Consider the following 21,825-nt stretch of genomic DNA (forward strand, 5'->3'; position numbering starts at 1 on the left):
GTCGTGTGAAACTTGCCTATAATGGTAATTAAGACGCTCGTATGAAAATTATGAAACTCGCTTGCGCTCGTTTCATAAACATACTCGTGTCTTAATTACTATCATTATAGGCTCGTTGCATAATGCACTATTAAAAACAAACACGAAAAGGATCAATAGCTATTTTCAGACATTATTTACATGGTCCATGTCTTTAATTCACATCTTTTTGACGTTACTTCGTATATTGTTTTGTGTTTCAATCTATTTCAATTTGTTATTTTTCACTGTAGCAACAAAAATATGTTTCATAAAGTCTCAAGGCATTTATCTATATTTATTGTATCCTGGTAGTCGTTGTCAGTGGCAACCTGTAATGGTTGCAGAAAGATATAGGGGAGACTGTTGTACCTTTAGCATAGTGTACCTTTGAACATTTTTTGTTTTTTAATTTTTGCTGCTACCTAGAGGACTCAAACTGAAGTAAATTGTAGAGAAAGCCGCTAAGTAGCTCTAGTCGTAGTTTCAGTTTGATTTATTGCAAAGTGTGAGTTTCGTAGACAAAAGAAGTTTTTTAGTAGCAAAAGTAAACATTTCGTTCATTGATGTATGTTTTCTAACACAAAACCAGATTGCATTTGTTAATATCTTTCAAGTACGGTGTGTTCCCTATCATCTGGTGAGTAATAACATATTTTAATTTCCATGATTTATTTGACTCTCTAGTTTTCGGAGCCATATTTGTTTAAACGTGCACCCTCTTGTACCTTTGAACACAGAACATCTTGTACCATGGAACATGTTCCAAATTACACGATACTATCGGTTTTTGTTTTTCTTTTATTTTAAGGTCATGTCACGAAGTAAGTCTGGAGTTAAAGAAGTCCCCAATTGATCCGGATGTCTTGAAGAAAGCTGTTGAAGCAGTTATTGCTCCACCAGGAAATAAAATCTCAATCAGAGAAGCCTGCTCTGGTTTATGATTGCAAATACATTTTAAATACGATTGTCAGTTTTTACAGCTATATTCCCCCCTATATTCCATGTGTTCCAACTTACAAGAGGGTATGTTCCAAGGTACATGATCCTGTTGTACCTTTGAACACATTACATATCTCTTCATTTTAATTTTTCCATCCTTAATAGATCTGTAAAACAGGAAAATACATATAGGAAGTTGTAAAGGAATCTTAAATAATTATTTCAAGCATTTTTTCATTAAAAAATTTCATTTCCCAAAATTAAAAAAAAAATAAAATGTGAAAAATGTTTAAAGGTACAACAGTCTCCCATATATATATATATATATATATATATATATATATATATATATATACAGGAAGTTGTAAAGGAATCTTAAATAATTATTTCAAGCATTTTTTCATTAAAAAATTTCATTTCCCAAAATTAAAAAAAAAAAATAAAATGTGAAAAATGTTTAAAGGTACAGCAGTCTCCCATATATATATATATATATAAAATAGCTATATATTAACGATTTATAAAGAATATTACTACGCACGTCAGTACTTTCATGGCATAATAGTTTTTTTCTTTAACTTGCTTTAAGAATAACAGTAATGAAAGTTTCTGCGACTTGGAGGAAGAATAATCATTTATAATACTGATACTTTCTGACATCTCTGTTGAAATTGTAGGAACTGTTTTCTTAAAGAAATATAGCAGCTCTGCTGACAAATTTATATTGTTTACGTTGTTTTATATGCTAATTTGCTCAGTCTACTTTTAGCAAAACTTCTCGTTTCAACTCTAGATAGGAGGGTTGTAGTTTGCAAGTGGAGTCGTGTAATGTGTACATATGACCTAATTGTCGCGCGCTGGGCGTTTCCCCAGGTGACTGAGACACCGGAGAAGACGACGAGCATCGTGATGTTCAGGCCTCGCGCGGGGGACGACGGGAAGGAGATGGCGTGCCGCGCAGAGAACAGGCGCTTCCACGGGGGCCTGCTGGAGGACAGGAGACGTCTCGACATCGCATGTAAGTGGAAAACGAATACGCAGCTCTGATTGGATAATTGCGCTGCAGCGCTCTTGGAAAATCAATTGCATAGCAGTCTTAGTTTTACGCTACGTAGAGCAAAGTTACCGAATATGAAATACTTTCACAAATCCTATAAATCCTAGAGTTTCTAAAAAACAAAATAGTATTCATTTTAGCATTCAGCTTTATTTGAATATGAAAAATGACTATAGTATTGCAATAAAGTGTTGACACTACTCAATAGGCTATACAAGATCAAAATTAGTGTTTTGAAAATGGGTTTATATTCTGAGTCCCTCCACTTATTTGTTCAATCCGCATTTATTTTTACTCCAACGTTGCATTATAACGCTCCCACACATGTCGAAAATTACACACTTTACAAAAACAGACAAGTCGAAATTTCACTTATAGTAAAAGTACAGTTTGTAGCATAAATTAACAGAGTTTTTGTATTAAAATTTATTCAATTGTAGATATAAATATTTTTTATTGATTCTGCTGTTTATAAACAAATTTACATTAGAAATAGAGATCCTAAATTGGAACACTGGCTCATACCAGGTTCCACGTTGGATCTTATAGAGCTATTAGTCTCTTATATTATTTAAGAAAATAACAAAATTTTTAGGTTAGGTACAATTTAAACTAAACGCGTAATAAATATTGTGGGAAATGCCAACTATTATTCGATTGGGAAGATTTTGTCATCAAGTCAGCCTTTATAAAAATCTGAAAGTTAGAATTTATAAAACAGTTATATTACCGATAGTTCTGTAGGTTGTAAAACTTCGACTCTCACTTTGAGAGAGAAACAGAGGTTAAGGATGTTCGAGAATAAGGTGCTTAGTAAAATATTTGGGGCTAAGGGGGATGAAGTTACATGAGAATGGAGAAAGTCACTAAACGCAGAACTGCACGCATTGTATTCTTCACCTAACATAATTAGGAACATTCGAGATGGACAGGGAATGTAGCACTTTTGGGCCAATCTATAAATGCATATAGAATGAGATTTGGAAGACCAGCGGGAAATATACCGAGACATAGATGGGAGGTTAATATTAAAATTAATTTGAGGGAGATGGAGATACGATGGTAGGGACTGGATTAAAATTGTTCAGGATAGGGAACGATGGGGGGCTTGTGTGAGGGCGGCTGTGAACCCTGGGTGCGTTAAAAGCCATTTGTAAATAAGGTGCAATAAATTTAATGCTAAATATTAAATAGCTTGTTCATCTACTCGCTAGTACAAAATGTAAAAAAAAAAATATTTCTATACGTTTGCAATTATACAAGTTAGTAGATACAATCAGAAAAATTCAGATATGAAAATTTATTACAGAATTCCCCAAGAACACGTGTTAACTGTTCAGACACATGCGTGGCTATCTGGGTCCTTAAAATGGCAGTTGCTACAAGTTACAAAGTTCAACATTATATATGAACATCTACTTAATAAAATACACTGGGGTCTCAAATTAGGAAAGAGTGCCTTATTACAGTCCCTTAATCTACTTGTAAAAATTGGGATTACAAATTATTATTCAGATGCTCCATTTCGAGCAAGCTAGATTGCGTTATCACTCTATGTGAATTTTTTAAATGACAATATATTCATATATTATTATTGAATTTCCAAGTTTATAGAACCCTATTTTACCCGAAGGTATATTACGGCTGTAATTAAATCATACATATTATAGCCCTGTACAAATAGTTACATAAAATGTATACATAATTATAACATAAAATACACATATTACTATAATATATTCACATAATGGACAGATATATTAAGAAATGAAGCTGCTCTAGAAAGATTGGGTGAAGAAAGAATGATGCTGAAACTGATCAGGAAGAAAAAAATTAATTTGCTTGGTCACGGGCTAAAAAGAAACTGTATATTGAAGAATGCACTTGAAGGAATAGTAACGGGAGAAATGTCTGGGGCTGAAGAAGATATTAAGTCATAGACAACATTAAGTGGTTAGGTACAGCTTACTGCAGTAAAATTTTGGAAATATTCAACATTTTTTCCTCCATTGCTGTATCTTGTACAATAATGGAAATTAGTATGTGTAAAGCACTGTCTGTTTGCTATATGATAAAATATTTTTACGATTTAAAAAAAATTATTTATATATATATATATATATATTTTTTTTTTTTCAAAATTCAAACTGGTGGCAGTTCACTGTGCAGTGATGAAGCATTTCCCTCATAACTGAAAAACTATGCAACATTCTGTGATGAATTTTTTTGTGTGTATTTGTGCATGTCACATCTGCAATGTGATGCAAAATCACTTCTGTGCCTTTGATAGATTATCTGATAAAAATAAATTTATTTAAAAAATGGTCAAATATCAGTATTTTCTTCTAACACAAAATAAAAAAGAATATTATTTATTAATAAATGTAGTTGGAAGAGCATGACATTGTAAACATGAGTTTTAGCAATAAAATAAAAGAGATAGAACACGAAAAAGTTAACAAGTTTATGAGTTATGAGCGAAATAATTCATCACTGCATAATTAACTGCCACCGTTTTGAATTTTGAAAAAATTTATATAAATATTTTTTTAAACCGTAATAATATTTTTTTTCACATATCATAAGGACAATGTTTTACACTTGCAAATTTTCATTATTGTGCAAGCTACAGTAATGGAGGAAATAAACGTTGAATATTTCCAGAAATTTTACTGCTGTAAGCTGTACGTAACCCCTTAAGGGTCCGTTCACACGTTACGGGAATTTCTCGAAACGGTTCTTTTTCCGAATTAATTCCTTACGGACAGCAATTTACATACGATCCGATTTTTTCCCGTATGTAACTTAAATGTCATTATGCACGGGAAAAATTCAAACCGTGTGTACACTGGTACCCGCAAGAAACCGATTCGAATAAATGCCCGTTTCGAGAAATTATATGCTCGATTAGCTCCTCATTAATGATTGTTATTAAAAATTAAGTGAATTGAATCGTTAAAACAAACCTCTCGTGCTTCAGTCTTTTGCTGTAACACTTTCTAGCTGCAAACCATATTTCTTCTAGCAGATGAGTCTAATAAGAACTTCCTTTTCGTTCCTTTTCTTCATCAAATTAAATTCATGAAATAATTTTCACAGTCGAGCACTAATGACAAGTTTTAGTTGTTTTTCGATGTAATTATAATTTTCAGCGGGTTCGAGAAGTCATTGCTGAGAGCTAAATCTATTGGCACTTTTTAATCAGACGTTAAAACTTTAATTTAGCTGAGTTCTCTACAATATTAATTGGCTTTCTTTTTCTCTAACTTGTGCATATCACAATCTCTAAAGTACTGCCGACACCATCTCTATGCAGACGACCTTCAAATATACATAACATTCCACACTGATGAAATAAATGATGCAATAACTAAAATTAATGACGATCTGGACTCAATCTGGACATGGACACGGAAATTCCGACTTAAACTAAATCCAGAAAAATCACAGTCAATCATTGTGGGTTATTCACGTTTGTTAAGCACTATTACCATACCAAATTTGTCCCCGATTAAAATACACGGCACCGAAATTCTGTTCAGTGAATCTGTAAAGAATCTAGTATTTATATGGATAAAAGTTTAAATTGGAACATTCAAGTTGCAGAAACCTGCAAAAAAGTATTCTCATTAATCCACTCGTTTAGACGATTGAAGAATTTTCTACCCTTTTCCATGAAAAAAATGTTAGTGCAAACACTCGTGATGTCCTACTTCGATTACTGTGATATTCTGTTTACTGACCTAAGCGTTACTTCGGCGCAGAGACTACAACGTGTTCATAATATGTGCGTCCGTTTCGTCTGCAATATTCGCCGGGCTGATCACGTAACACCATCCCTCGAAATGTTGTCCTGGCTCCGTCTAGAAGATCGTAGGAAAATCCACTGTCTTTCCCTTCTCTTTCACATATTGCATTTCTCCACTCCTGTCTATCTTGCGTCTCGTTTTCAAAATTTATCCACCCATCATAACCTAGACACACGATCACAACATTCCTTAATATTATCCATTCCCTCCCACCGAACATCCTCATATTCATCTTCTTTCACTGTGGCTGTTCCTCGGCTTTGGAATTCCCTACGGAGTAATGTCAGGGACTGTCAGACATCAAACCAATTTAAGAATACGCTAACGAGATATTTTTCTAACAATTCTTGTTAACAATAATAGCTGTTTCAAGTTTCTCAATGTTTAATTGTTATATATATATCACATATAAATATCTAAATTATCTCATTATTATTATTACTATTATTATTACTACTATTATTATTACTATTATTATTACTATTATTATTATTATTATTATTATTATTATTATTATTATTATTATTATTATTATTATAACTATTTCTTACCAATGTTTATTATTGTCACACTAACATTACTTATCCAATTTTCATTATTTCTTTCATGTTGTTTTATGATCTAGATATTAATGTAATAACTATGTAAGCAAATGTATTTAATTAGAATTAGAGTCTGACTGGCCGGAAGAGAAGGCCTACTGGCCTTAGCTCTGCCAGATTAAATAAATAAATTATTATTATTAAAATTATTACGCCAAAACTATTTGCGTTTATTTAGTTCTGCCGCTTTCTTTGTCATCTTCTTCTCTATTTCTTAAATAGGCCTATATTTATTATCGTCTTCGTTTCTGGTTGACCTTTTTTATTTTAATTTAGTTATCAATGTGTTTATTCTTGTATTACTATTCTTCTTGTTTATTTATATTTTTATATTTATTAATATTTCAATTTTATTGTCACTTTCCTTATGTTTTTCAATTTATTTTTAAATGTATCTCATTTTCACCACTATTTTCTTTTTATACTTACTTACTTACTTACTTACTGGCTTTTAAGGAACCCGGAGGTTCATTGCCACCCTCACATAAGCCCGCCATTGATCCCTGTCCTGAGCAAGATTAATCCATTCTGTATCATCATATCCCACATCCCTCAAATCCATTCTAATATTATCTTCCCTTTTACGGCTCGGCCTCCCTAAAGGTTTTTTCCCTCCGGCCTCCCCACTAACACTCTATATGCATTTCTGGATTCGCCCATACGTGCTACATACCCTGCCCATCTCAAACGTCTGGGTTTAATGTTCCTAATTTTGTCAGGTGAAGAATACAATGCGATTAGGGAAAAGACGGAAATTTTACTTGAAGCAAGTAAAGCGATCGGTTTGGAAGTAAATCCCGAAAAGACAAAGTATATGATTATGTCTCGTGACCAGAATATTGTACGAAATGGAAATATAAAAATTGGAGATTTATCCTTCGAAGCGGTGGAAATATTCAAATATCTTGGAGCAACAGTAACGAACATAAATGACACTTAGGAGGAAATTAAACGCAGAATAAATATGGGAAATGCGTGTTATTATTCGGTTGAGAAGCTCTTATCATCCGGTCTGCTGTCCAAAAATATGAAAGTTAGAATTTATAAAACAGTTATATTACCGGTTGTTCTGTATGGTTGTGAAACTTGGACTCTCACTCTGAGAGAGGAACATAGGTTTGAGAATAAGGTGCTTAGGAAAATATTTGGGTCTAAGCGGGATGAAGTTACAGGAGAATGGAGAAAGTTACACAACACAGAACTGCACGCATTGTATTCTTCACCTGACATAATTAGGAACATTAAATCCAGACGTTTGAGATGGGCAGCGCATGTAGCACGTATGGGCGAATCCAGAAATGCATATAGAGTGTTAGTTGGGAGACCGGAGGGAAAAAGACCTTTAGGGAGGCCGAGACGTAGATGGGAGGATAATATTAAAATGGATTTGAGGGAGGTGGGATATGATGATAGAGACTGGATTAATCTTGCACAGGATAGGGACCGATGGCGGGCTTATGTGAGCGCGGCAAAGAACCTTCGGGTTTCTTAAAAGCCATTTGTAAGTAAGTAAGTAAGTAAGTAAGAAGAATACAATGCGTGCAGTTCTGTGTTGTGTAACTTTCTCCATTCTCCTGTAACTTCATCCCTCTTAGCCCCGAATATTTTCCTAAGCACCTTATTCTCAAACAACCTTAACGTATGTTCCTCTCTCAAAGTGAGAACAAACGGTAATATAACTGTTTTCCTTTTTATACATTTATTAAATGTTTCGTATTTGATCACTTATTTTTGTTAAGTTTACATATACATGATTTAACATCTATAGCCATATCGCGTATTAATATCTTCAGATTAACATGAGGAGACTAAGAGAAAGGCGAAAAATAGAAAAGATAGAATAATGCTGGGTTTGCAGTGAAATATATGTCATTGGGCAGAAGAGTATGAAATTAATCATCTTTATTTCTCAAATTTTTTTATTACTATTTACTTATCGATTTGTTATATTATTAGGCCTTATCACCGCTTTCCTTCTTTCTTTTAAATTTAATATTTTTATTTTTTTTTTATAATTTAATTTTGTCACTTTTTCTTGTTGTCTTTTTTATTAAAACATATACAGTAGAACTTGGTTATAGCGACCTCGTTTTGTGCGGCACCTCGCCTATAACGTCAAATATTCTGTGGTCCCAACTAATTCCCCATAAGACTTATTCTTTCCTACCTTGCTTAATACGACAAACGCATATGCGTCTACCTCGCATATAACGTCATTTTCAACTTCAGTTTGGAATAAGATTTTCTAAGAACCAAAGTATTTTAAGAAATATTTTGTTGAAATCTGACCCTGACAAATTCTTTACAGTCTCCTTCTGTCATAGACCTCTGGAATGCAGGCGGATTCCCCACCCCATTGTAACCTGCCCGAATTCATGCGGTATTAGATCAGTTTCGACAGGAAGTTTTCACTAAGTGCACGCATTTTAACGCAGTATGGCCACTAAAAGAAGTGAGTGACGCTTTAGAACTCATTAGAATTATGAACATGTTCTATGAAGCTAGGGAAGGGAGCAGTGAAATTGCAACTGAAATTATGAACATAGAACGTAATTTAGCCCTAGAAAGTGTGTACTGGGCAAGTAGAAGACAACGGAGTAAAATGACTGATTACTTCACTTCTAAGTAAAGTAGTTTGGTGAGTACTAAACAACTGTTTTAATACAGAATACTGTATTTATAGTTATAGGCCTACGTGTATTTTATTATGTTCATTGTAGGCTTAAAAGTCAATACATAAAACTAAAATAAGTCTTATTAAGTTCGTTATTTTTTATTTTCCACCTGACTAGATTGATAATGTGAATCTCGGTTACTACGACACTCGTTTATAACAACATAATTTTTAAGGTCCCTTGGATGTCGTTGTAACCAAGTTCATTATCTCCTCTATTTCTTTATTATACCATGAAGGCACTTGGGGGGCATGGAGGTAGAGCCCCATGCTTTCCTTGATCTCGGCACTAGAATGAGGTGGTGTGGTCGGCACCACGCTCTGACCGCCTTTACCCCCGGGAAAGACCCGGTACTCAATTTTATAGGAGGCTGAATGAACCTCGGGGCCGTTCTGAAAGTTTGGCAACGAGAAAAAACCCTGAATAATTTCGAGGGAAAAATTGTTCCGGGGCCGGGTATCGAACCCGGGACCTTTGGTTAAACGTACCAACGCTCTCCCACTGAGCTACCCGGGAACTCTACCCGACACCGATCCAATTTTTCCTTCTATATCCACAGACCTCAAAATGGGCTGACAACCGTCAAGCAACCAACATTTGAGTGCACACTAACTCTGTGTGACTTTAAATTGTGGTTTCCTGTTACGTACAGTGACGTGTATTATGCAAATTACGCTTTCAGGACTAACTCCCTGTAAAATTAATTAGAATAATTTCGAGGGAAAAATTGTTCCGGGGCCGGGTATCGAACCCGGGACCTTTGGTTAAACGTACCAACGCTCTCCCACTGAGCTACCCGGGAATGAAAAATTGGATCGGTGTCGGGTAGAGTTCCCGGGTAGCTCAGTGGGAGAGCGTTGGTACGTTTAACCAAAGGTCCCGGGTTCGATACCCGGCCCCGGAACAATTTTTCCCTCGAAATTATTCAAATTAACTTTACAGGGAGTTAGTCCTGAAAGCTTAATTTGCAGAAAAAATCCTGTCACCACCTGGGATGGAACCCCGGACCTTCCAGTCCGTAGTCAGCTGCTCTACCAACTGAGCTACCCGGCCGCGTGTTATTATTCGTTTGAGAAGCTTTTATCATCCAGTCTGCTGTCAAAAAATATGAAAGTTAGAATTTATAAAACAGTTATATTACCGGTTGTTCTGTATGGTTGTGAAACTTGGACTCTCACTCTGAGAGAGGAACATAGGTTAAGGGTGTTTGAGAATAAGGTGCTTAGGAAAATATTTGGGGCTAAGAGGGATGAAGTTACAGGAGAATGGAGAAAGTTACACAACACAGAACTGCACGCATTGTATTCTTCACCTGACATAATTAGGAACATTAAATCCAGACGTTTGAGATGGGCAGGGCATGTAGCACATATTGGCGAATCCAGAAATGCATATGGAGTGTTAGTTGGGAGGCCGGAGGGAAAAAGACCTTTGGGAAGGCCGGGACGTAGATGGGAGGATAATATTAAAATGGATTTGAGGGAGGTGGGATATGATGATAGAGACTGGATTAATCTTGCACAGGATAGGGACCAATGGCGGGCTTATGTGAGGGCGGCAATGAACCTCCGGGTTCCTTAAAAGCCAGTAAGTAAGTAAGTAAGTATTTGTTTATTATATTCTTCCTTAATAAATATCCTTTACTTTATTTGCACATTTATTTACTGTCATATTTTCCTTTTATTTTCCATTTTTTAGTATTTTTTTAATATCACCATTCTTAATTTTTTCTCTTCTCGTCTTTTCTCCCGCTCATCCCCTTTTCCTTCATCTGTGCATGCTGTGAGAACTATTGTATCATCCTCGCAGGAGGGGCCTCCACCCACGCTACAGAGCAGCAGCAGCAGCGGTAGTAGTCCGCTTGATATACGATCCCGCATAGACCGATGTAATTTGGGAGCATTACCGGACGAGCGCACTGTGTGGCCGGACATTGTGGGGTTGGTGCACAGTTCCACGGTGCGCGCGCCTCTGGTCGGTTCCGAAAACATAGACCTTTCAACCCCTGTAAGATAGGCAAATTAATTTGCCCTTCCCCCTCTACTATTCTAACAGGATATTGACTCGAGCCTTTTACTCAACGTCTGGGGAATTCTTGGACCTGTACAATTTTCCCTTTCTCCTTGTCTTCTTTGTAAAGTAATGAAACAAATGGTTAGAACATCACAACAGAGAATTCGTAAACCACTACCACATTTATAAATGAAGTACAGACTACGGCAAGAGACATGGGGACGAACATGTTTTCAAAAGACCCCTCCGATAGAAAGGCCTACAATAATTCTTCTGACATGCATGAATATTGATATTTTTAGATATTCTCCCTAGAATTATAAAATTATTAGGTTTTATCTCAATTTTAATCTTCTTCATCTTTGGATGAGGGTAACTATTTATTAATTATTCATTTAATCGTAATATTGTAGAATAGTACATTATGCAACGAGCCTATAATGGTAGTAATTAAGACGCGAGTATGTTTATGCTTGCGCTCGTTTCATAAACATATTCGCGTCTTAATTACCATTATAGGCAAGTTTCATACGATATATTATTTTAATGTACCGAAGTACATATGATATTTCCATGCAGATATTCTGCGTCATCATACGATGAAAGAGTAATGGAACGGAGAAAAATTCTTTCCGGCGCCGGGATTTGAACCCGGGTTTTCAGCTCTACGTGCTGATGCTTTATCCACTAAGCCACACCGGATACCACCCCGGCGTCGGACAGAATCGTCTCCGTTCCATTACTCTTTCATCGTATGATGACGCAGAATATCTGCATGGAAATATCATATGTACTTCGGTACATTAAAATAATATATATGATAGGCGTAAATCACTTCGTGATTTCAGACGGCGCATATTCCGTCGGATCCCGGCCAACTAGTCACTCATAACGAGTGCACCTCAGCACATGTGTGGACTTCGGTCCTACGTTCATAGACATCTATGACGTAGTGCAGAGGGCGGCCACTAGAGGAAACCCAAGAGTTGGAGTTTAACCTGAGACGATTCTGTCCGACGCCGGGGTGGTATCCGGTGTGGCTTAGTGGATAAAGCATCAGCACGTAGAGCTGAAAACCCGGGTTCAAATCCCGGCGTCGGAGAGAATTTTTCTCCGTTCCATTACTCTTTCATCGTAAGTTTCATACGAATTTTTTATGCTCGACCATATTCCTAACTTGAAATTATTCATAAGTATTCTTGTTATTCTTATCTGACTGGGGAGCGGAACTGACCGTGTGCAATATCTCGTAAATTGTGAGATGTGCGCAGACGCGAAAGTATTGATTTTTTCCGAGAAACAAATGTCATTGTCCTTGATATAATCTAGAGAGTAAAATAAACATTAATCTTGATATAACCTTGAAATTGATTTAGACATTGAAAAACGAGATGACAAATTGTATTTATTTGACTATTATTTACAATTAACGCTAATTATTATAGTAACAGAACATAACCTTCTGCGACAGTATTGGATTTCCAGCCTCCGTGACGTTTCGCTAGTTGTCTTTCGATTGCATATCCGAGAATAATCGATACTTGCGCTTTCATATTGCTACAATGGTGTTTTCTGATTGGTGAAACACCTGAAATTTAATGATTATGTGTACTTTAATGAGGTCCATTAAAGGGCTGCTACCAGGTGTATAATTACTACATTTCGGCATGGTCGAGCATAAAAACTGATTCAATATTGTATGTCAACGAACTGTTAAACGCCAGGAACTGACATGTCTTAATCATAGACAGGAAGAGAAAGATGAGATAAATACAGACGTGGACAAATTATTAGCAAAATTGAAGATTTTTATTATAGACTATATTTTTACAAAATATGATTCTTCAATTTAGACTACAGTTGACATTTTTGTGTATTTCCAAATTATTAGGAAAATTGAAGATTTATATTGTATATTTTTCAAAATTTAACTCCTCAATTTGGACTACATTTGATATTTTTGCATATTTACAAATTATTAGCAAAACTGAAGGGTTTTATTGTATACTTTTAAAAAATTCGATTCTTCAATTTGGACTACAGTTGACATTTTGGATATTTCCAAATTATTAGCAAATCTGAAGATTTTTGTTTTATATTTTTACAGAATTTGACTCTTCAATGCAGTTGACATTTTTGCTAATTTACAAATTATTATTAGCAAAATTGAAGATTTTTATTATATATTTTTACAAAACTTGACTCTTCAATTTAAACTACAGTTGACATTTTTGCATATTTTTGTCTACTGTAATGATGGAAATATCCAAAATTGTCAACTGTAGTCTAAATTGAAAAGTCAAATTTTGTAAACAGAATTATCATAAAAATCGTCAATTTTGTTAATAATTTGTCCACGTCTGTAAATGTAAGGAAGTCAGCTACCTAATGGGGTTTGAAATATCTCATGCTCTAAAGCCTTTTAATAGGACAGAATTTCTCAAGAGAGTAATGATTAAAATAGCTTAAATAACTTGTCCATAAGAATTGTTTTATTTTATGATATATTGTAAATTCTGGATGTTTTCAACATGAACATCCATTTTTGACCGCTCTTAACACGTTTCCCATTTTATCTCCTGTCCATGTTCGTTCCGATTTTAGTATATTATCTCATTTTCAAATAATAATAATAATGATAATAATAATAATTATAATAATAACGTAGATTATCTGCATACTTTTGCTATAATATGTACTCGTCAGAAAATTTAAGAGTGTTGGGAATTGAACCAATTTTCAGGTCTACAGTCTATGGCATGATCTTTGAGACAATCTAGGTTTTATCTCATGAAAATAATTTAGTAATTGAACAACTTTTGGAAATAATTTTGCTTAAGATATCAGAATTATCCCTAGAATACCATTCATCGATTCACCCTCCTTTGTTTTTATTTCAAAATCCAGAGCTTGCGAATTTGTGGATTGATCAAAATATCCTCTTTTAATTTTCTTCCACTCAAACTTGTAAACTTTTATTTTAAATACTGAAAAACCACACCCTTGTTTGTTAATTGCGTAGACCTCACTTTGAACTTATGAAATTTACTGAATAAAGGGACCAATATCTCTTTATTTATTAGAACTACAAAAGAACATGCCAACAACTATAAGAAACCATAAATGTGTCATAAACTCATAAAATGCATTAGCTTTGGTTTTGGTTTACAACCCCCAACTAGAACCAGATGTTTCCTGGGAGAGCTCTTATCGAAAAATGAAATCATAGCATATCTAAAAACCCTTACGCGATACGAAGAAAAGAGATGCATTTTCGGATTCAGTGCACACCAAACCATAAGGGACACATTGTTTTAGGTCGGAGCAAAATTCTTGGTGTTCAGTGTAATTATTTATTATGTTACGTTGTCCCTTATGAAATATAAGTTATCAGTGTTATCACTAACAAATATTTACAACATATAAGTCGTCGTTTAAAAATTCGTGAGTTGTCCGCGGTGGTGGTAAAAGAAGATAAATTCAATTTCACTAAAGTTACTCAAGATAGAGAGTGGAATATGACCATGGCTTTCAAGGGGGAATAGAATTTGATTTTGGGTGAAGGTTTTTATTTTTTCAATTTATTTATTGCTTATCTTTGCCTCTTTAAAATGGTATAGAACATATGACTATGTAAAATTTTAACTTTTAGATTTTCTGGGAAAGGATGTAGAATTTTTAATTTTAACTATTATTTTCCAAGAATTTAAGGATTTTTTTGTGAAAATTATGCTTTTTTTATTTTTCCAATTAACTGCATGATTTTTACTATTTAATGCGGTTTTTCAGACATGGTTATACTAAAGTTTTATTATATCCATTTTAATTTCTCGTTAATATAGCAAGTCCCTTTGAACTGTAAAGACGTGTAAAAAATTGTTCTTTTCAGATTCTTAAAGTTCAGCTATTTTACTTTTTAATATAGCCATTCTACAATGACGGAGAAATTACAAACGTATCCCGTTATTGGAGTGCTAGCATTTAGCTGTTTCATCTTAGAATTAGCTTGGAAGAATACTTTCTAGACTTAACATCCAATTAATCAGACTGCAAAATTCAATGATCTATCTGCGTTTTTAAAATGTTGGGAATTCTATAACAATGGCACAACGAATGTAAAGGATGCAGTTCTTACCGGTAGGCTTTGCTCAAGAGTTGCAGAGGGGAATGCATAAAGAGCACAAGAGGTCCTGATTGAAGATGGAAGATTGTCGCTACGGAAATTGCCTATGCCTATAGGAGAGTATCAAGAGAGAGGGCCCATCCTACTCTACCAAAATGTCTTAAACTGGAGCTTATCTGTTCAAGGTGAGTGCTGCGTGATCTTACTGAAAATCGGAAAATAATACTAAGCGAAATCTCTCGTAACAATGAAGCCTATTCCATTCTGTTACAGATGGCCTACAATTTTCTACAGCATGTTGTTTCAAGAGCAGGTAGAACTTTTCGAGAAATGTATCGATTTGCAAAATATTCATTTTGAATAGACGAAAACTAGAGCCTGCACTACGGTTTTTTTCTGAACAATAGAGCGAGTGAACTTTATAAACAGCCACAATTAGATCGGTAAAAATTAAATTACTTCGAACATTAAGTGTTATATTTCGACCATAAAAATAAAGACATAAGATGTATCAGGTCATTCAAAAACCACTTCAAAATTTAAAACATTACAAATTTTACAATATATGAGATCTACAATATTTCATAAAAACAAGAAGAGTTGGAGTAGTGAAGTTGGGGAATTTTGTAGAGGAATTCACTATCAATAAATATGCCTTTATTAGTTTGTTGCGTAACATTGACATTTTGGCCGTAATTTCACTGAAGATATATACGAAAGTATGTGACACGATAACGTGGCAACCGTGCAATCAATGACGACTAAGGAAATAATGGTCTCCAGGTGATGTAGTTACATACACTGCTCAAGTCTCTCGCATTACAAAGTCATAACTGAGACTAGCACAAAGATATAAAACCAATACCCTACATCATATATGTAACAGATAGCTCATCGCTATGTTAAAATCGGCAGCACTTTGAAGAGAACAACCGCCAGGATCGGCACTCGTCCGACGTAAACAGACACGTGATGGCAGTACAGTCGCTAATGCAATTCAAATGGGAATTATGACGTGACTCCTTATGTAACAACTAGATGGCAGCGTTGTAAACCTGACAAAAGTTTTTAACGTCAAAGCCTATAAGGCCGACCTATCTGGGTTATACAGGATGTTTCCGAGGTGGTGTTACAAAGTTTCAGAGATGCTGGCGAAGGGCACATGTATCAATTTGAGATAAGGAATCATGGTCCGGAAATGACTGAGTCGAAAGTTATAAGCAAAAATAGTTGTGTGGAAATGGAATTGTAATTTGGCACCACGTGCCCTCCTTCCCTTAACTTTTGGAACAGTCGTGGAAAGATGGTATGGACCTGATGTCTCCTACGTGGGTACTTGCCCCGATACAATCTGTGAGCTTGTCTACTGTTCCCATTGGCTCATCATTATTCGAGGTCTGCTTATTCCGCTCTCGTGTGCTCCTCCATTTGACTAGGACTGATCGACTGGATACTGCAACTTGTACACATACACTGCTGTCTACAGACGTGCATATCAGGACAGACCATGTCCGTTACACATTACGCTATCTATATTTATTTAGTATAGTTTCCTGTCCCCATCCCTCACACAGCGCACTGAATGGAATACTGTAAGTAGACAACGTAAACAAAGTCAGATAAATACATAAATAAGGTGTACAGAGGAATAAAATTTTTCATTGCCACACAACTATTTTTGTTCGTAACTTTCAACTCTGTCATTTCCGGACCAGGGTTCTTATCTCAAATTGATACATGTGCCCTTCGCCATCATCCCTGAAAGTTCGTAATACCACCTCGGAAACACCCTGTATATGATCTAGGCCAATACTTATCCAGTTGCTGCATTAAAACTCCTGTTTATCTTAGTTCATCATCAAGAGATAGCGCCAGTTATGCCATTCAATTTAAATATTAAATAAAATCAATTAGTGACATTGAATTGTTTCGTATATCAGTATATGTTCCCATATTACCTCTGATTGAAGTTCTGCTGATATGTACATCTATTATCAGACACTTGATATGTGTCAGAGAAAGAACAAATTGTTTGTATGCATATGAAGTCTTCACTAATGTAATATGTTACTAGTCAGCGATGTATGCAATGAAGGGGAAAAGGCACTGGTCACCCCACCCCGTTATCTCCTACCTTAGTTGCCTCATGAATGATGCCTTATTGGTGTCATTTATAAGGTGCCAACCTGTCTTCGGACAGTTGACTAAAACTAGGATAAAGTACACATGTCCGCCTTATTTTAAGTGATGAATTCGTGGCAGTATTTCCCTGAAGAGCATGGAATCATAAGATTATATGAAGATATATTTTTCTGGCGAAGTCGTAACATAAATGGCGCACTTGAGAATTTGTACTGTGGGACTTCAATAAGATATCAATATTTTCACTTTAAAACCTTTTACAATATCTTTTTTCTTTTCATTTTGTAATATGGACAAAACATATTATGTAATATATTTTATACTTATCTAGCCGTACCCGTGCGCTCCGCTGCACCTGTTAGGAATAAATATAAAATAATTACGTAATTGAAATAGGACATTTGATCCAGAGAACATTCGTGTTTGATAGAAGGATACATCGTTTAATATGTTACTTAATTTAAATTGTATTTAAATATTTAAAATGCGATCATTTTTGTCCAGAGAGCAATCATTTGGTGCAATGATAATAATTATTCCTTTAACATGTTTCGTAATTGTTATTACATGCAACCATAGTTTAATGAAGATTGACATATCATTTAGTTTTAATGTGTATACTTTATATTACTCGCTATATGTTTCAGAAGTTACTGTAATAGAATTATGTCCATATAGAGAAACTACAATTTCCAATGGTGAAATAGTAATTAAACAATTAATTAGCTTCCGATATTACTTCATACAAACACAGAAACATTCTCTTAGGCTATGTTTAATAGCTTTCGATTGTTGTTGTCCGAGGCTCCTTCTAGACGAAGTCATTTGTTTTTATTTCAGTACAGCGCCTTAGATGGCGTTGTTATTGTAATTTTAAAATTCATTTATCTCATTAAATATCAGTCCTATTAGAATTTTGCATAGAATAAATCTTATCCGAACTTATTTTTAAAGAAACGTTTGTTATGTAATATTTTTCATGAAAATCAATAATAAGCGAGATATTTCGATTTATTTAATTCAGGCCCTCTTCTAACTCCCCTTTTAAATAACGTATTTTAAATGCCATATAGCCTAAAATATAAGTTACAACGAACTTAATTTATATTCCAATTTTCATATAAATCGGTTCAGCCATTATCGCGTGAAAATGTAACACACATCCAGACAGACAGACAGACAGACAGACATACAAACAAAAATGTCAAAAAAGCGATTTTCGGCTTCAAGATGGTTAATTATACATGTTTACAAGAATTATTTTTGGAAAGTCGAAAATTACCAGAAAAAGTTTGGCTACAGATTTGTTATTAATATAGATTAGCTTTTGTTCTCATTAGTTTACATCCGAAATAAATACAAACTTTTATAATTTTTTACTGAAAATGTTTGTGGAGCTTGAGAAACAACACATGTCCAGGAACTTTAGGGCATCCAGGCTCTTTCAAATGTAATTAACCTTTCTTTGAACTTATTAGAAATATTTAAATTCGTATGAAAACTTCACTCTAAAAAGATAAGAACGTACATAAAGTAGCTTATTTAAAAGCTGCAGACAGTTTTTTGCAGTTTTCTAGAAACTTAGCTATAACTAAGAACATAATAGTGTCTCAAATAACCGAAACAATTAGAATATATACGGTAAAGGTTGGTAACATTGTGATACTAATAATATTGTGGTACCGGTTGTTCTTTTTGAGAATTTTTTACAATTTTAGTGAGCGAGAGGAAGATCGGTTTTTTTGCTTCAAGGTATTAAGGGAATGTTCGTGGACAAGTTTCTGCACAAAACCGGTCCTTCTCTCGCTCAGTAAAATTGTAAAAAATTTTCTAAAAGCACTATCATAATATTCTTGGTATCACAATATTACCAACCTTTACTCTAGATATATTTTAAGCTATACAGTTTTAATTTAAAGGATAATTATGTTACAAATATAATTCCTTCTTATGAACATTTTGGGGGCATCAAGTATATAATTTAATATATCAGTTCAACTTATGTAATAAGGAAGGTTAAAAAGGGTTACATTAAGGCCGAATTAAACTGAACCTTATTATGTGTTTAATTTATTATATACAGTCATTAATAGTTTCATGAAATACATGAACTACATTCACGTCATTCCGTATTTAAATTCTTTAAATATTTTGAAATATAACTGATATTCAAATATATTACAGTGCACCTTAGAAAGGGTTCATTAGCGTTCGTTCAAGCTCACAATTCTTTAGAGACATTTAGCAAGGATGAAAATGCGTAGTGGAGAAAATTGCTTCGTATTACACACGGAACAGCTCAGTGGTAAAAAAAAAGTGAAGCTAAATTACAAGTGAACTTAGAGCGTGAATACTTAAAATGTAATTTGGAGTAAAAGATGTAAGCTATAAGCTCTCCCAAGTGTTATTAGTGAATGTGCGGTTACAAGAATTAAAATATTGCCATAATGCTCAACATATTTAACATTCTCTTTTAGTAGAGTAAATAAAAAATGTATAATTCATGTCTTTAATTTTGATAATCATTTGTTCTCTATTTGTTATTGTTTGACAAGGTACTAAGATTCGTTGTAAAATTCCCATAATTTTATTTCAAATATTATTATTATTGTTATTATTATTATTATTATTATTATTATTATTAACTCTATTGAACTTTGGTCTGACGATAATGGAATGAAAATTAATGAAACGAAAACTTTTGTCATTTCGTACTCACGAAAAACTACTTCCATAAAATTTAATTATTTTCTTAATAACGTCTGTATTGTTAGCAAAAATTCTATTAAAGATTTTTGTGTATTATTTGATTATAAATTATATTTTCACGATCATGTTCAATATATTTTATAATCATTCAATAAGAATGCTTGATTTAATAAGGTCTATAACGTATTCTTTTTCTACTCCTGCGTCTCTATTAATTCTATACTTTATTTTGGTTCGATCCAAACTTGAATATGCATCAGTAGCCTGGAATTCCATTACTTCAGCTGACTCTGTGAGATTGGAAAATATTCAAATAAAATTTATTTCCTTATGTGCTTTTCGATTTATACCCAATTCCTCCGACTTTAATTATGAGATTACCTGTAAATATTTTAACTGTTGTAGTCTATATTCTAGACGTCAAAACCTTGATTATTAATTTTTTTGCAAAGTTATCAAGGTTGATATTGATTGTGAGTCTATCATAAACAACATCAGCCTTCGTATTCCTACAAAGGGTTTAAGATTAAACAAAAAAAAAATGTTTACAACAGAAATTCAAAATATCTTTCTCCAGTCTATAGATGCATAAAATATGCCAATTTGTATGGGAACAATTTAGATCCTTTGAAGTATAGTTTCGTTTTTAGTATTTACTGTCCTTGTTCTCAGTTTTATTCATGTGTTTTTGTTTATTTAAGATATTATTTTATTTATTTTTGCATCTTTGTATCTTCTGTTTGTGTATTGTGCTGAACTATAATTGGCCTCTGGCTGTTGTTCAGCACACAAATATAAATAAATAAATAAATAAATAAATAAATAATAATAATTATTATTATTACCATTGTTATCATTATTCCTATTACTATTATTATTATTATTATTATTATTAATCTTAGTACCATTATTATTACAATTATTATTATTATTATTATTATTATTATTATTATTATTATTATTATTATTATTATTATTAGTGTTCATAGTGTTCTGCCCAAATGCAGGACTTTCACTGCAAAAACAGCCTTCTGCAGTCTTTACTCTTTTGTACCTTTCTCTTAGTCTCCGCATATGATCCATGTGCCTTAATATCTTCTTCTGCCCAGAACTCTTCTCCCGTTCACCATTCCTTCCAGTGCATCCAACAATTCATCACCAATCATTATGATTTTAATGTAGACTTATCGTCTGTGGTGCACTCTGGATAGTCTCTGATGAACTAAGTGGTCTACGCTTCTCGATACTTGTGACATCTATGAGTCACGCATTTCTTTCTTTCTCTTTTGTGCAGTGGCATGATCCTTAACGTTTCGTTATTTGCCCCAAATCTATGAGCATCCTTCAGAATGCAATTTCTTCTCAACCAGTGACTCAACTAATTCCTTTTTCTCTTCCTAATCAGTTTCATTATTATTCCTTCTTCACACAATCTTCCCAACACTGCTTCGTTTCTTATTCAGTACTTAAAAGAAGACAATTTACATATATTATTTAGCTGAGTTCCTATACATGAGTAGAAGTTAATTCTAGCTTATTTATTACGGTTGTGTTTCTTATTATCCTGTTTGTTATACTACGTGGGAGGGGTGATAGTACGAGGAAGAAGAATAAAGTGCATATGATTTCCTGATGATATGGCATTGATAGCTGAAGAGGAGATGATACTAAGGTGAAAGACTTCAGGATTATCGTTTATTTCCTCTGCTGAACCAAATATCCGGACCACCTGATC

General features: G+C 34.0%; 1 protein-coding gene across 2 annotated transcripts in view; it reads left to right on the forward strand.

The window, feature by feature from the left end:
• Positions 1–21,825, forward strand: part of side (sidestep) — an 869,165-nt gene that overhangs the window by 438,407 nt on the left and 408,933 nt on the right. For both annotated transcript variants that reach the window (XM_069825478.1, XM_069825479.1), the window contains one exon: positions 1,834–1,978. In XM_069825478.1, the coding sequence (XP_069681579.1) occupies positions 1,834–1,978 (145 nt within the window). The remainder of the gene's footprint in view (positions 1–1,833; positions 1,979–21,825) is intronic.

Source organism: Periplaneta americana, chromosome 5 (genome assembly GCF_040183065.1).
Source record: "Periplaneta americana isolate PAMFEO1 chromosome 5, P.americana_PAMFEO1_priV1, whole genome shotgun sequence".
NCBI classification, from domain to species: Eukaryota; Metazoa; Arthropoda; class Insecta; order Blattodea; family Blattidae; genus Periplaneta; species Periplaneta americana.